Consider the following 15,632-nt stretch of genomic DNA (forward strand, 5'->3'; position numbering starts at 1 on the left):
TTCCTGATGTCCAGGCGGAGCTTCAAGGAATCCTCAGAACCTTAGGCCCCCTACAAAACCTTTCACCTGACTCAATCAACCTCCTGACCCCACCAACACCCCACACCCCTACCTTCTGCCTTCTTCCTAAAATTCACAAACCCAATCATCTCGGCCGTCTCATTGTAGCTGGCTACACCAAGCCCCCACAGAACGTATCTCTGGCTACGTAGATCAACACCTTCAACCCATTACATGCAGTCTCCCATCCTTCATCAAAGACACCAACCACTTTCTCGAACGCCTGGAATCCCTACCCAGTCTGTTACCCCTGGAAACCATCCTTGTAACCATTGATGCCACTTCATTATACACAAATATTCCGCACATCCAGGGCCTCACTATGATGGAGCACTTTCTTTCACGCCGATCACCTGCCACCTTACCAAAAACCTCTTTCCTCATTACCTTAGCCAGCTTCATCCTGACCCACAACTTCTTCACTTTCGAAGGCCAGACATACCAACAATTAAAGGGAACAGCCATGGGCACCAGGATGGCCCCCTCGTATGCCAACCTATTCATGGGTCGCTTAGAGGAAGCCTTCTTGGTTACCCAGGCCTGCCAACCCAAAGATTGGTACAGATTTATTGATGAAATCTTCATGATCTGGACTCACAGTGAAGAAGAACTCCAGAATTTCCTCTCCAACCTCAACTCCTTTGGTTCCATCAGATTCACCTGGTCCTACTCCAAATCCCATGCCACTTTCCTTGACATTGACCTCCACCTGTCCAATGGCCAGCTTCACACGTCTGTCCACATCAAACCCACCAACAAACAACAGTACCTCCATTACGACAGCTGCCACCCATTCCACATCAAATGGTCCCTTCCCTACAGCCTAGGTCTTCGTGGCAAACAAATCTGCTCCAGTCCGGAATCCCTGAACCATTACACCAACGACCTGAAAACAGCTTTCGCATCCCGCAACTACCCTCCCGACCTGGTACAGAAGCAAATAGCTAGAGCCACTTCCTCATCCCCTCAAACCCAGAACCTCCCAAAGAAGAACCACAAAAGTGCCCCACTTGTGACAGGATACTTTCCGGGACTGGATCAGACTCTGAATGTGGCTCTCCAGCAGGGATACGACTTCCTCAAACCATGCCCTGAAATGATCCATCCTTCATGAAATCCTCCCCACTCCACCAAGAGTGTCTTTCCGCCGTCCACCTAACCTTTTAGTTCATCCCTATGAAATCCCCAAACCACCTTCCCTACCCTCTGGCTCCTACCCTTGTAACCGCCCCCGATGTAAAATCTGCTGTCTCATGCACCCTCCCACCACCACCTACTCCAGTTCTGTAACCCGGAAGGCGTACGTGATCAAAGACAGAGCCACGTGTGAAAGCACCCACGTGATTTACCAACTGACCTGCCTACACTGTGAAGCTTTCTATGTGGGAATGACCAGCAACAAACTGTCCATTCGCATGAATGGACACAGGCAGACAGTGTTTGTTGGTAATGAGGATCACCCTGTGGCTAAACATGCCTTGGTGCACGGCCAGCACATCTTGGCACAGTGTTACACCGTCCGGGTTATCTGGATACTTCCCACTAACACCAACCTGTCAGAACTCCGGAGATGGGAACTTGCCCTTCAGTATATCCTCTCTTCTCGTTATCTGCCAGGCCTCAAGCTCCGCTAATTTCAAGTTGCCGCCGCTCATACCTCACCTGTCTTTCAACAACATCTTTGCCTCTGTACTTCCGCCTCGACTGACATCTCTACCCAAACTCTTTGCCTTTACAAATGTCTGCTTTTGTCTGTGTATGTGCGGATGGATATGTGTGTGTGTGTGCGAGTGTATACCTGTCCTTTTTTCCCCCTACGGTAAGTCTTTCCGCTCCCGGTATTGGAATGACTCCTTACCCTCTCCCTTAAAACCAACATCCTCTCGTCTTTCCCTCTCCTTCCCTCTTTCCTGATGAGGCAACAGTTTGTTGCGAAAGCTTGAATTTCGTGTGTATGTTTGTGTTTGTTTGTGTGTCTATCGACCTGCCAGCACTTTCATTCGGTAAGTCACATCATCTGTGTTTTTAGATATATTTTTCCCACGTGGAATGTTTCCCTCTATTATATTCAAATTATGTAGTAACAATGACAGAAGTATAATTATCCTTGAAAAAAATAAAAAAAAGCAGCAAAAAATTTTTGGTGACCAATATTGTAATGATAGCTTAGCTTTTCTTGTGGTTATACTGTCTGTATATTAATTTAAACCATTAACTTTCTGTGTTTGTGTTGGCACTACTTAATAGTGATGTTTCTAGGAGCTGACTACATTACATGTCCTATGTTCTGTATATCTGCTGTCATTGGCTGGTGAGATCATGTGACACAAGCTACAATTGGCTGACAAAAGTGCATCGCAATTTTTTTTTTTCAATTCTTCAGAAGTTGCCATGCTATGCTGTAATTGCTGGAATCCGGGTTTATACTTTGTAGTGCAAAAATATAATATAAATGTTACCGCGCATCAAAGATCTTTCCAAAATGGAAGTTCCAATGCTGGTGTATAAATCCTTCACCTTTCAAAGGACTGATAAGTTTTACAGCTCCAAGAAAAAGTATATTGTCACTTAACAGGGAAAAAGCATAATTTTACGTATGAAAAAGTGTATTTTCACTGGAGAAAAAGTGTATTTCCAAACGGGAAATCCAGGAAAAACCTAGGAATTTTTTTCTTGTCTGTGTATACACCCTGTATATTTGCACAGGCACAATGGCATGCACTCACTATGAACGCCATACATTTCTCAAGAAACATCAATATGGTAGTCCATTTCATTCCAAACATAAATCAACAAGTCACTGTTTATTGAATTGTCAACTTCAGCGGTTTGATTTCTCAGATTTTGAAGCGTAGTTGCCTTATGTGGAACAAAGACTCTGTCTTTTATATACCACCACAGAAATAAATCACAAGATGTGAGGTCTGGTGTCCTGGGAGGTGAAAAACAATGAACGAGATCTTATTGGCCACCTCTTCCAATCCAATGTTGTGGGATGGTGTTGTTAGGATAATGATGCACCTCAATGTGAAAGTGAGACAGTCTGCTGTCATGCATGAAAATGAAATAATTGGAATCTTGAAGTTGAGGAAACAACCAATTTTGCAGCTTCTCCAGGTGTGACAATCCTGTCACAGCTTTCTCTGCAAAAAAGCAAGGTCCATAAACTTTGTGAACAGAAGTGGTACAAAACACATTGAATTTTAGGGTATTCGTTTCACGTTCGATAGCAATGCCAAGATTTTTGTGATCCCCAAATTCTTACATTATGGCAATTTTCTTTACCTGGTAGATGAAGTGTCAGTTCATCTTTTCAGACAAATTGTTCAAAAAATATGTCCTCTACCATAGCCTGGAGAATTGAAATGCAAAATTTGTACCTTCTTTTACGGTCACCAGGATACAGTTGCTGCAGTAACTGAAACTTGTAAGGCTTCGTCAAGGCATAGTTTCAGAACATGCCACACTATTATTTTTGGAAGTTGAACTTCCTGGCCTGCTCATCTTGTGGACATCTCAGAGCTTCATTTGAACATGTCTTGGAGAGGCTGAACAGTTTCATCAGATTTTTTGGCTGACCACCCTTTGAATATGCAATCAACTTCCAACAACTTTGTATGCCAGTTATAAATCTGTTTGTGCGGAAGTGGCTTCTTGTTGAATCAATGACGGAATGCTCATTTCAATTTTCAATTGAACAATAGCTTGACTACTTGCGAATTCCAATGATTTCTCTTGTGGTGTGGTTGCCATGTTGCTACAAACCACATCACAACTGTGTCAAAATTTTGAAACTTCCTCCATCCAAAGGCATGCACAATGTAGTTCTATCTTTTATAGTTTGTAATAAACAAATGAAATCTGTTCTTTCTTTTTAAACACTTCTGTACATTAAAATAATGTTTACTCCTTTAAAATTTGTCAAGTGAATTTGGTTTTATTTTGAACTTTCTCTTTCTTTTCCTTGTTCTTCTTCTACTACTTCCTCCCTCCCCCCCCCCCCCCACCCCACCCCAGTACAACTTTTAAAGGACTTTTGAAGGACAGCTTACAGTATTATATGTTATCATACCATTAATGTTTGGGCTCTGGTCTGAGACTTTTAGTTTAGTTCTTTATCTGAACTAGTTACCATAGGACTTGGTGTTGTTGTCATGTATATCACTACTTGTAATTACTTCAGTCGTGTGGGAGATAAAAAAAAGTAATTAATTTATATAGGTACAGTGAATAGATGGTGAAATATTTGTTTTGTATGAGAACTTCATGGAAAGAACCTTTATAGCCCAGTCCATGCATAATCCTCAACCCCATTTTTTTGTATCTGCAGGGTATGTCAGCAGCACAACTTCATATTTTTATGTGGTAGCTAAATTATGGATAGATTGTCCCATAATATGAAGTTTTCAGAGTGTGGGTGGGCACCATTTTGGACAGGTACACACACAAATTTCATGCAGCTAATCCACCAAATATTTGAGTCCAGATGGACACCTAAGAATTTACAGCTATTTGCTTCCACCACCATTATACCACTTAGGTCATTTACAAATGAGTCTTGTGAGCTGCCAGTTGCAGATATTGGCAACTGGGATTTACTTACATTGACCTTTAGTCAATGAGCATGGAAATATGTACTTAATTCTAATTCACCATTAATTCTTGAAAATTCCACTTCCTCACAGTCTTTTCCACAGAATAAAACTAATGTGCCACAGCATAATTTACAATGTGTGAATTAAAGGGATGTACAGCATTATTAATATAAGCTAGAAAAAGGAAAGGGCTAATGAGGGAGCCTTTATGGACTTCTCGTCTCACTGTTTAGCTTGTAGATTTGAAAGCTAAAACCGTATTTTTGATTTTATGTCTAAGTTTGATACACTATTTCTGTTTCATCTGGACTTGACTGTAAGTTTCATTGATGCATCATTGGTATTGTATGCCCACAGATCTTTTTTAAGAGAAGCCCATGATTTACTGAGTAAAAAGGTTTTCTCAGGTCTAGGAATATTCCAGCAATGTGAATACTGAGTCCTATGTTACTGTATACAGTGGCAGATACAGAAAAACCTCAAGGAGGGGGTGCTAAAGATATCTTGAGCTACCTTTACTTTTACCATAATAAAAAATGATCAAGTCACATGCAAAGTTTAAGGAATTATTTAAACTGATTATACACATATACAACACAATGCCATCTTACGATATAAAAAAGTTACAATTCTGGTTCTCTTCCTTAAATGATGAATTACATGCACTTATTCTTTCTGGCAAATTGGTTAATTACGTCATCAATACGACAATCAATATCAGGGTAAGTGTTCAGTGGAGCTATGCCATTAAGTCGATCTTCCGTATTTATAAAGCTACGTATCGAAGGTTCTCTGTACAAGAAAACAGTATAATATTCACAACTTTTGTTGAATTATTCCATTCTGTATTTTTCATTGTTTGATTTTGTTTACACCAACATCAGCTTTTCTAAACTGCACAAATAGAAATAATCCTTCCACCATTTTCTGGGATCTTCCCACACTCCCTTTTTAGCCTCAGTATCTTGTTAGTCCTTGCCTTTCACGTGTTCCAGTCTCTCTTCTTCTCTCATCCTATTTCGTCCTCCTGCCCCCTATGCCATCTCACACTTGTATCATCTGGTAACAGCTCAACAGATGTATTGTTATCTCTCTTTTTTTTAGAAATTTGTAAGTGCTATATTGGTCTTTATTTGCTCCACAAGGAAAAACATGTTTTGGTCTAATCTCGTTATAGCATTATAAATTCTACATTTAAATTATAATTAACTTTAATTCTGAGTCCACATTGACAATGTTTGCCCTTATTTGGTGTCCTTCAGTCTCACTGATTACTTGTCTCATCCAATTATCTTACAATACACATTTGGTGATTATTATTATTATTATTATTATTATTATTATTATTTTTTTTTTTCATTGATGGTTTTGCTTCTGTCGAGACAATGCTAATGCAGTCTATTTCATTCTTAGATAAGATCCAATGTTTAGTGTGTCATCCATACTTTTACTGGCTCAAGTTTTCTCCTCCATAATTTTTTCTGTGCCACTTTGGTAAATGATTTCCTTGATCATAAAATGCAGGCTTTCATAGCCAGTATTGACATCTTTGGTTCCCATGGAACAAAAATCAGTCAGGGATATAAAAAAATATCTCCTTATTGTCTTCCTGCATATAGACCCTTGACATATTTTTTGTCTTATTTCTATGTCATCTAGAGATTTTATGACTTTTTGCTTTTTTACTTGGTATTCCAACTTATCCCTATATAAGTTAGCTACAGAATTCTTAAGCATATTTTAAGGTCAAACATAATAAATTTCTGTGACAGAGGAAAGCTTCTATCCACAAATCAACATGGATTTAGAAAGCATCACTTGTGCAGAAGTCATCTATCCCTTTTATCACACAATATCCTGTGTACCTTGGCTGAAGGGAAATAGGAAAATTTAATAGGCCATTTCTAGACTTCCAGAAAGCGTTTGAGACAGTGGTACAATGCAGACTGTTAACAAAGGCCTGAGCATACGGAATAGGTCATCTGGTATGTGAGTGGCTTGAAGCCTTTTTAAGCTTTCTAAGTAACAGAACCCAGTATGTTGTCCTGGATGACAGGTGTTCAGGAAGTGTGCCAGGAAAGTGTGGTAGGACTGCTCTTGTTCTCTATGTACATAAAAGATCTGACGAATAGGATGAGCAACAATAAGAATCTTTGTCAATGAAGTTGTACAGAATAGTGTCATTTTTAAGTGAATGAATGCATGGGGATACAAGATGACTTGGACAGGATTTGTAATTGGAGCAGTTAATTGCAGCTTGCTCTAAAAGTGGAAAAATGTAAATTAACGCAAATTAGTAGGAAAAACAGTCCTATAATGGTAAACACAGTGTGTTGCCTGACACGGTTGTGTTGATCAAAATCTAGGCATAACATTGCAAAGCAACATGAATTGTATGGGTATGAAGGGTAAGCTATAGGGAAAGCAAATGGTTGACGGCAGTTTATTGGGAGAAATTTAGGAAATGTAACTCATTTGTTAAGGAGATCATGTATCAAAAACTTGTGCATTCCATTCTTGAGTGATGTTCAAGTGTTAGGAAACCCCACCAGGTTGCATTAAAGGAAGAGGTTGAAGCAATTCAGAGGTGTCCTGCAGTTTGTTACTGGTAGGTTCGATCGAAACGTATTACAGAAATTATATGTGAACTCAAGTCGAAATCCCTGGAGAAGACATTATTCTTGCAAAACCTATTGAGAAATCTTAGGGAACTGGCATTTATGACAGAGTGCAGAACAATCCTACTCTCACCAACATCCATCTTGCATAAGGACTATGAACCAAGATGTACATCTACATCTACAACTGCATGTTTAGTCTCCTAAGGCCACCTTATGGTGTGTGGTTGAGTGTACTTTGTGTATCACTATCACTTCTTTCCTTTTCCTGTTCTGGTTGTGAGTGGTTTATGGATAAGACAATTGCTGGTATGCCCCCATGTGATATCAAACCCCTCTGATTTTACCTTGATGGCCTTTTCATGAGATATATGTGGGAGGAAGTAATGTATTGGTTGACTCCTCCAGGAACTTAAGCTGTCTGAACTTTTACAGTAAATCACACCACAATGCAGAATGCCTCTCTTTCAGTGTCTGTCATTGAAGTTGGCTGAGTACCTCAGTGGTACATTTACACTTCATAAATGAACCTGTAATAAAAACATGCTGCTCTTCCATGTAGCCTCTCTATTTTCCCTATCAGTTCTCTCTGGTTCAGATCCCAGAGTGATGAGCAGTGTTCAAATTTTGGTCAGACTAGAGTTTTGTAATCTGCTTCGTTTGTGGATGGACTTAATTTCCTGAGGATTCTTCAAATGAATCTCAGTCTGGCATCTTCTTTACCTGTGATTAGTTTTATGTGGTCCTTCCATTTTAAATTGCTCCCTGGACATACTCTTAGATATTTTATGGCTGTGACTACAATTGCATAATCATACAATGTAGCTCTTTCTGTGTACTCATCTGCAGTGTATTACATTACAAGATAAGAGAAATCAGAGCTCACATGCAAGCATATAGGCAGTCATTTTCTCCAGTTCCTTTCGCAAGTGGAACAGGAAATGGAGTGACTAGCAGTGGTATCAGGTACCATCCACCATGGTGGTTTGCACAGTATATATGTAGATGTAGAGGTTCATGCATGTCTTCTGTTACCTTTGTTGTTTCTCATACGATAGTAAATCTGTACTTTTCATAGGTCAACTACCCAAGCTTACGGCTTTCACATTATAAATGTAGTAATCTATCATAGAAGTGCTGTGTATTAATCACATAGCCAAAAACAAATTACTGAATGATACTCTACTTTATCAATGAGCTGTGCCATTTTGTTTTGAGTCCTCAGTGCTATGCCACTGTATTGTGATTCAGGGATTTCAGAGTGTATGACAAACAAACAAAAAATTTAATTTATTTTGTTTTTAAGGGGATAATTAAAACTTTATGACCATCCTTTGTACATCAGTCATTTGCTGGATAATGTTAGATTGTGTGAAAAATTCTCTGATTACAGCAACATTGTAATCACAGATAAAAAAAACAGTAGAACTCTTATATTAGAAAAATCAGATGAGACCTTTATGGATGTTTGATGGCCAATATACAATAAATTAACAGTAAACAAAGAAAACACGCTGCATGATCTCCAGCTTGAAGAGGGAAAAACAATGCTCTTAAATTAAATATAAATGATAACTAGATAGACTATGTAGCAAATACAGAATTTTTGGAAATGAATACTGAAGTGGGACAAATGCGTGTGAACATACCAGCCAAGAGAATGCCTTCATTATATCTTTAGAATCCTATCATCAGTGTTTAGTAGCCAGTGAATAGCCAGTGAATAGCCAGTGAATTGTAGTTATATTCTGTTACTATTTGCACTTAAACCTTAGTTATGAAATTGTTTTTTGAATAAGAGTTTTCAATTTATCAAAAATGTGCCTTAACAAAGTAACTAAAATAATAATTGAGTTTGCTGTAAGTAGTCTTATCTGCACCACATGCATATATCTACTAATCTGTAACAATTATTAAGGAAAACATTTGAAAAGATTACATTAACAACTTTAATCATGTCCATAGAATAAGAGCTGTATTCAAGTTAAATAATAAAGAAAAAATACTAGAAAAATTGAGACTGTTTTTACCAAGAAATAGTGCAAATAAACTGACTAAGGAATTTGGAAGAGATAACTAAAATCAATATATCTGAGAAGGCAGTCTTAAATAGTTCCTAAAGTAAATCAAGGATTATTTAGATAACATAGAGTAGGTGTTGATATAAGTGTAACATAAATTGACAAACCTGTTATTCTGTGTGGCACATACTGAATTTCAAGCACAGTATGGCACCTCACATTAAGAAATGTGACCACAGACTACAAATCAGTGGTGCTGTGATTTACATTTGTGGATATTTTAACTCAGTGTCACAGCAGGGGAAGCATGAATAGTGTAGAAACTGGTGTCATTCCAGATGTTTTGAAAATTACCGAAGGTTCACCTCTACTAAAGAAAGGTTCTTCTGATAAAATACAAAACTACTTTCCTTTGTCACAGTGATGTTCTCTCTCAAAAAAGCCTATAAAAACTTTTTTTATGGCAGACTTATACATTTCATAAATAAATAATCACCTCTTACCATCCAACAATGTGGCTTTGGAAAGTCTAAATCTACACAAACAGCAGTTTTTGAATTCTTAGACTGTGGTTTAAAATCGACAGATCAACATAAAGTATGGTAACTGCACCTATTTCCTTAGACCTTTCAATCCTTCAGTGTCCTGGAAGACATAAAATTTAGCTCGAAAAATTAGAAAGACAGGGTGTAAGAGGTGTAGCATGTGGCATGTTGTGTTCATACCAAAAAAATCACAGGCAGAAGGTATCACTAACATAGGGTCATTTTTGGGGACCCTCAACTCATAGCATAAATACTTTAAGAGAGAAAAAAAAGAACTCTTAGAACAATTGATCAGCTTAAAAAGATGGAGTCCTGTAAATTTCACTTTACTGAGCTTGGTGTTCTGAATGTTCCATACTTATTAGTTTATTAAATTATTTTGTTCACTAGGGTTATCTTTTGAGAACACACAAACTACTGCAGAACAAAAATGTACACAACTATTGTACCAGAAAGAAACCAAATGTACACCAAACATATTCCAGAACAAAATCCTCTCAGAGGAGCATAATTGGTACCATACTACACAATGTGATATCAGAGGAAATAAAAATTGTTACATATCCTACATCTAAAATGAAACCAAAGCCATTTCTGATGAAGCACTGTTTCTGTTCTGTAAAACAGTTTCCACAGATGTGAAATAAATGTTACTTAAAAATTTAAGTGTAGGAAGAGATACTGAATTTTAGTTTGCCCCCTATTTTTCTGATAGTAAGTATTAGTGTAACTTTATTTTGAGCTGTCCTTCAACAGTTACTGATAAACTGAGATTATAAGGATACCTGCTTACATACTTTCACTTCTTTTGCTGACACTAAATAGAATTGTATCCTCATTTTGACCTGTCCAACATCATTTGTATTATTTGTGCTGTGTGATAAAACTGAACCAATAAAAAATAAAATAAAATGCACATGTATAGGGTTCCATGCATGCTACTGCACAAAAACAACTTGATCACTGTAAGAGAATGTGTTTTATGTTTTCATAGAATGATCTAAGTTCAATGCAGATGCTGAAATAAATATGAAATATGTATTTCAGGTGGACATTGAGAATCTTCAAAACAGGCTTAAAGAGAGACATTGAAATTGAAGACCTGTATGCGCCCCTGAAAGAGCATAAATCATCACTGTTGGGTGAAAGATTTGAAAGGTACACAAAATAAACACCAGTAATTATCTATTATATTTATTTTAATTGTGTTTTGTTTAGTGTTTACCCCTTAGGCACATAGAAATTAATGAAGACTCTGTAGAATTCAATTGATGGTAATGAAGATTGTAATGTGAAATGATAACATTAATAGTGCTTCATATAGTACATTTATAATACACAGTGAGCACTACACATAGCTTGATACAGACTAATTCAGCAGTATAAGGCTTCATGATAGTTGTGGAATTGAGTGAGAGAGTTATGTGCGGATGATTGATTGGGTTTAGAAATGTTCATTTGTTTTCTGTAAAATGAACATAATTGTTTGAAGATTTAACAGAAATTTCAGTTACATTACCTGCTGATGTAACATTAGGGAATTTTGAAAGCATTAGACTCAGTTCAACACCAACACATATTAATGAAAGTATGAGCAAATGGGGTATCAAATGAAATTCATGAGTGGATTGAGAGTTTTGTGGTAGGAAGTATGCAATATGTTATACAGATAGGGAGTCAACAATAGATGTGGAAATAACTTAAGGTGTGCCCAGGGAAGAGTGTTGGGATCCATATTGTGTGTTACTGACCTGACAGATAATGTTAATATGGAAAGTAAAGAATGTTTTGTTTTGACGCCTGACCGTGTCCCCAACCACCACCACCAACCAACCACTGATGCTGGTACTCATTCACTTCAGTTTGGTGGCAGTTATGATCCAGTACAGTTGTTTACTGCTTTGCTGTGTGACTTTAAAATGTGTGACAAAATTGACGATCCCACCAGGTGTGAAGTACACAGTGTTATCTGCTTTTTAGATGTGCAAAAAGTCTGACCCATCAAAATTTATAGACAGTTAACAGGTTTACAGTAATGTGATGAATGCAATGTCACTTTGGCAGTCGTGTATCGTGTGTAGTGGTGGAAGGAAGAATATGGGTAATTTCATCACAAATCATACAGTGAATTTGTCACATCACTATTTCAAAGTTTGCTGAAAAAAATCCATGTTTAAGTTCCTCATGATACCTCTCCGAAACTACAGTATTTTGATTTTCTGATGATTTGTTAAAACACTGCAGACCTCTCTGAATGAGAGTATTTGTGAAAATGTCATAATGAAAGGGAAAATTGAAAAATTGTAATAAAGAAACCAAAAGCGATAGATATCTGAATTTATTTTCAATAAATACGTTGTTTTCAGTACTATGAAACATGAGATTATACACTGCTGAGCCTTTCTCATTTTCATTTCAATTTCATTATTATTATTATTATTTTAAAAAAATAAACTGTGAAAATTTGTAACTTTTTTCTAATTTCAGAATTATGTTTTAAAAATGTGAATAGTCACAGGATGTTAACTGTCTTGAGAAAGTGGAAGGACTGCTACCTGTCAGCTCTGACATTAATGCATGAAATTCTTAATATGTCAAAATATTTGTACATAAAGATGCAAGAATCTGAAATTTATTTTTATTTAGAAAGGTGGTCATTGTACTTAGGGAATGTATAATCAGAATGGGCAATACTTGTCTGTGCAAAATGTGAGAAATTTTTTAGGTAAACCTAGGTCTACTCTCAAGGTCAAAAAAGCATGGCCACTTAAATATTTAAATTGATCACTGGTTTTAAGTAAATGTCATGCAAAACTGATAGTTCTGAATCAAACTAGTTACTTTACAACATCATAAATGAGTGGGAAAACAGTTCATAATTTTGTTTCAAAGCATATTATAACAAAAATAAGATATGGTATATAATATTTATACCTATTTTTCTTTTTATGATGTTATTCACAAATTATTATTGTATTCTGCATGGTTTTACTTCTTTATGAGCTTCCATGAATTAGAATTGCCTACAATGTAACAATCAATCTGCACTGTTGGAAATAGTTCATTTGTTCTTTTTTTATCTGCTTCTCATTGAGCTTGTATAGCCAAGCTGAATTTGTACATGGGCAAGGATGATCCAACATGAGAAGTACTTGGGAAATGTGAGCTGCACAGTGATCTTTTGGTCATGGCCATTTGAAAGTATTAGCAGGACCAAGAGATGTCATAAAGGAGATGGTCATATCTTGCAGCTCATGAGAGGCACTTATCTGTCCCACCCACCACTGATTGTCATACATACAAGAAATGAAGTGGCTCACTACAAAGTCTTCTAACACATACTGCAGTCTCTGCATTTCACACTCAGTAACAGGCTGCATTTTATGGAGTGCCACTACGCAATGCAACACACTTGTGACTTGATTGAATTCCTACCACAGGCTTCATAGCGGATTACTCTTCTGCCTTTTTAAACCGGATTCTCTTAATGTACTTTCATTTAGAATTAAGAGTTCCATGTTTGTTACTAATGTTGACATGTTTTGTACAAATCCAGTAGTACCTCTTATAGTATCAACAGCTTGATTCTGGAGATTAAATCTTGTTGCAAGATGTTTACAGAGACCTCCTACCCCATCAAATGCACTTTTTCCATGACCTGTTGCTGAAAACATCAATTTTTTTGTTGTAATTCCTGTACTACAGTGTTGACCAAGCTCATAAGGCTGAAAGCAGTTTTTAAAATGAGATGCTGCACCATTAGTCACATACACATGTTTAGGAAATGCATGGCCTCTAGATGCTATGTCATCAGTTATCATGCTGACAGTGTAGCATGCATGTACACTGTCATCACTGACAATAGCAAAACAGTGTGATGTTCCAAGGAAGTGAGCAACACATGTGAATATTGATACCTGTGATGTGTGCCAGTGGTAACTTCGAATTTCATTCAGCAAAGCAACAGACCAGTTCTCAGCAAAGTTGAAATGAAGAACTAATATGTCAGTATTCTAAGATGTGGCTGATTTCACTTCAGCTATGGCCTGTCTCTGAATCTTCAGGATTTGATGGTGAGCTATTCCTTTCATGACCCAATGCCTAACCACTGTAACAAACTTCTCTGGCTCGACCATCTTCTTCACCAACTCTTCTCCCTCCCACAATGCATAGGTTACATCATTGTCAGTATCCTGAAGGTGTAATGCTTCAGCAGTCATCACTTCACCACCAGGACCCATTGCACTCCTGCAACCAACATATATAGATAAAAAAAGAAAGTTTCAAATTAGTGCAGTAAACACATGTGCATACTTCCCTCACTGGCTGGTGTTTTACCCATTTTGGTTGTAAGGAGTAAAATTTTGTGAGACCAGTTTTTAAATTCAGGTTCTCCTTTTTCATTAGGAGATAGGCTTCTCTTATTGAACTGGTCATATATCTTTTTACCTTTTAAACTTTTTCACCATTTTCACTAACAGAGATAATATCAGCCTGGCTAGAACTTTGCCTGCTGCAATCTTTGTCATCAGTTAGGTAATATTCCAGAACAAAAGTAAGCTTATCATCTGGCAATGAATGCCCACAGTAAGAATCTGGGCATGCCCAAATACCTTTCTCATTCTTTATTTTATGACCCTGTGAAATCAAATAATGTGAGGAAATGAGTATGTATTTCTGTATCTGCTTCTTAGAGTAGCTACCTGGTATCAGTGTCAGTAACTGTACCTTCTCATCATAGGTGGCTGCTGAGATAGTAGTATTTAGGTTTTGAAACCACACACTGCATTTTGTGCACATCTCACTATCTTCAGGTTCTACACTAAGTGCGTTACATTATGCAGTTCACAAAGTTTCGAATATGTTGCTTGTGTAAAACTTGTTTCAATTTCTTCCATTTTTCTTTTTACATACTGTTTTCTTCTTGTGCTTCTTACCTTTTGTGGAAATTTAAGGGGGGATATAGTAGGGCCCACGGAAGAAATGCTGACATTCAACACATCAACAACTTTACATTCAGGAATATAAACATATACACTGTCTTCTTCAGTTTTACATTTGGGTGATGGTGATCATTGAGGTGGGTTGCCACTAAATTTCTTCTTGTAGTGAGTGTAACAATTCCTGCACAATGGATGTGATGCTAATTCTGTTATTTGAGCACCAAGATATTTCTGCATTACCTCTGACAGGTTTCCAACAACTGTGAAGTGTTTTTCACTTTTCTTGACTGCCACCTTCTTGTATTTTTTTTTTCATAGTCCACACACCTCACTCTTTCACTACTGTATTTTCTCACTGACATTGTCCCTAACAAAAAGTTCAAACTAAACACTAAACTCGATGCAGAATGGTTTATGTGCAAGTTCTCACTCACTCTACACAGAAAAATATTGCCCACTGTGTTTGCACTGACTGCTAGAATATTAACTATATTGTGTAATTCTCAAAAGTTTTCAGATGGGAGTTTTTGAGTAAATAATTTGTAAAAACTCATGAGAATGCATTTTTTTTTATTTTTAGTAATAAATATTTACATAATACAGATAGCTGGAGTGCAGAAGATACTGTTTATAACTACATCAGTAATATCTGGTAATATTACAGAAAAGACAACGTTCTGTGACTTTTTAAGTGAAAAAATTAACTTAAATTTCGTATTTTCATCTTAAATTTGTAAGTTAACGTAAACCCATAAGTGTGCTGGTGTCAACTAAATTTCAAAACACTAGAAGGGAGTTTTAATGCAAAATATCTGCCAGGTCTCCAGTACTTTTGGTTTTTAGTTATATA

The 15,632-nt window shown here is 37.0% G+C and overlaps 1 protein-coding gene across 3 annotated transcripts in view; it reads left to right on the top strand.

Moving 5' to 3' along the window:
- The window catches only part of LOC124775037 (probable multidrug resistance-associated protein lethal(2)03659), a 462,866-nt gene that overhangs the window by 84,880 nt on the left and 362,354 nt on the right, over nt 1–15,632 (top strand). For all 3 annotated transcript variants that reach the window (XM_047249814.1, XM_047249815.1, XM_047249813.1), the window contains exon 3: nt 10,887–10,997. In XM_047249814.1, the coding sequence (XP_047105770.1) occupies nt 10,887–10,997 (111 nt within the window). The remainder of the gene's footprint in view (nt 1–10,886; nt 10,998–15,632) is intronic.

Source organism: Schistocerca piceifrons, chromosome 2 (genome assembly GCF_021461385.2).
Source record: "Schistocerca piceifrons isolate TAMUIC-IGC-003096 chromosome 2, iqSchPice1.1, whole genome shotgun sequence".
NCBI classification, from domain to species: domain Eukaryota; kingdom Metazoa; phylum Arthropoda; class Insecta; order Orthoptera; family Acrididae; genus Schistocerca; species Schistocerca piceifrons.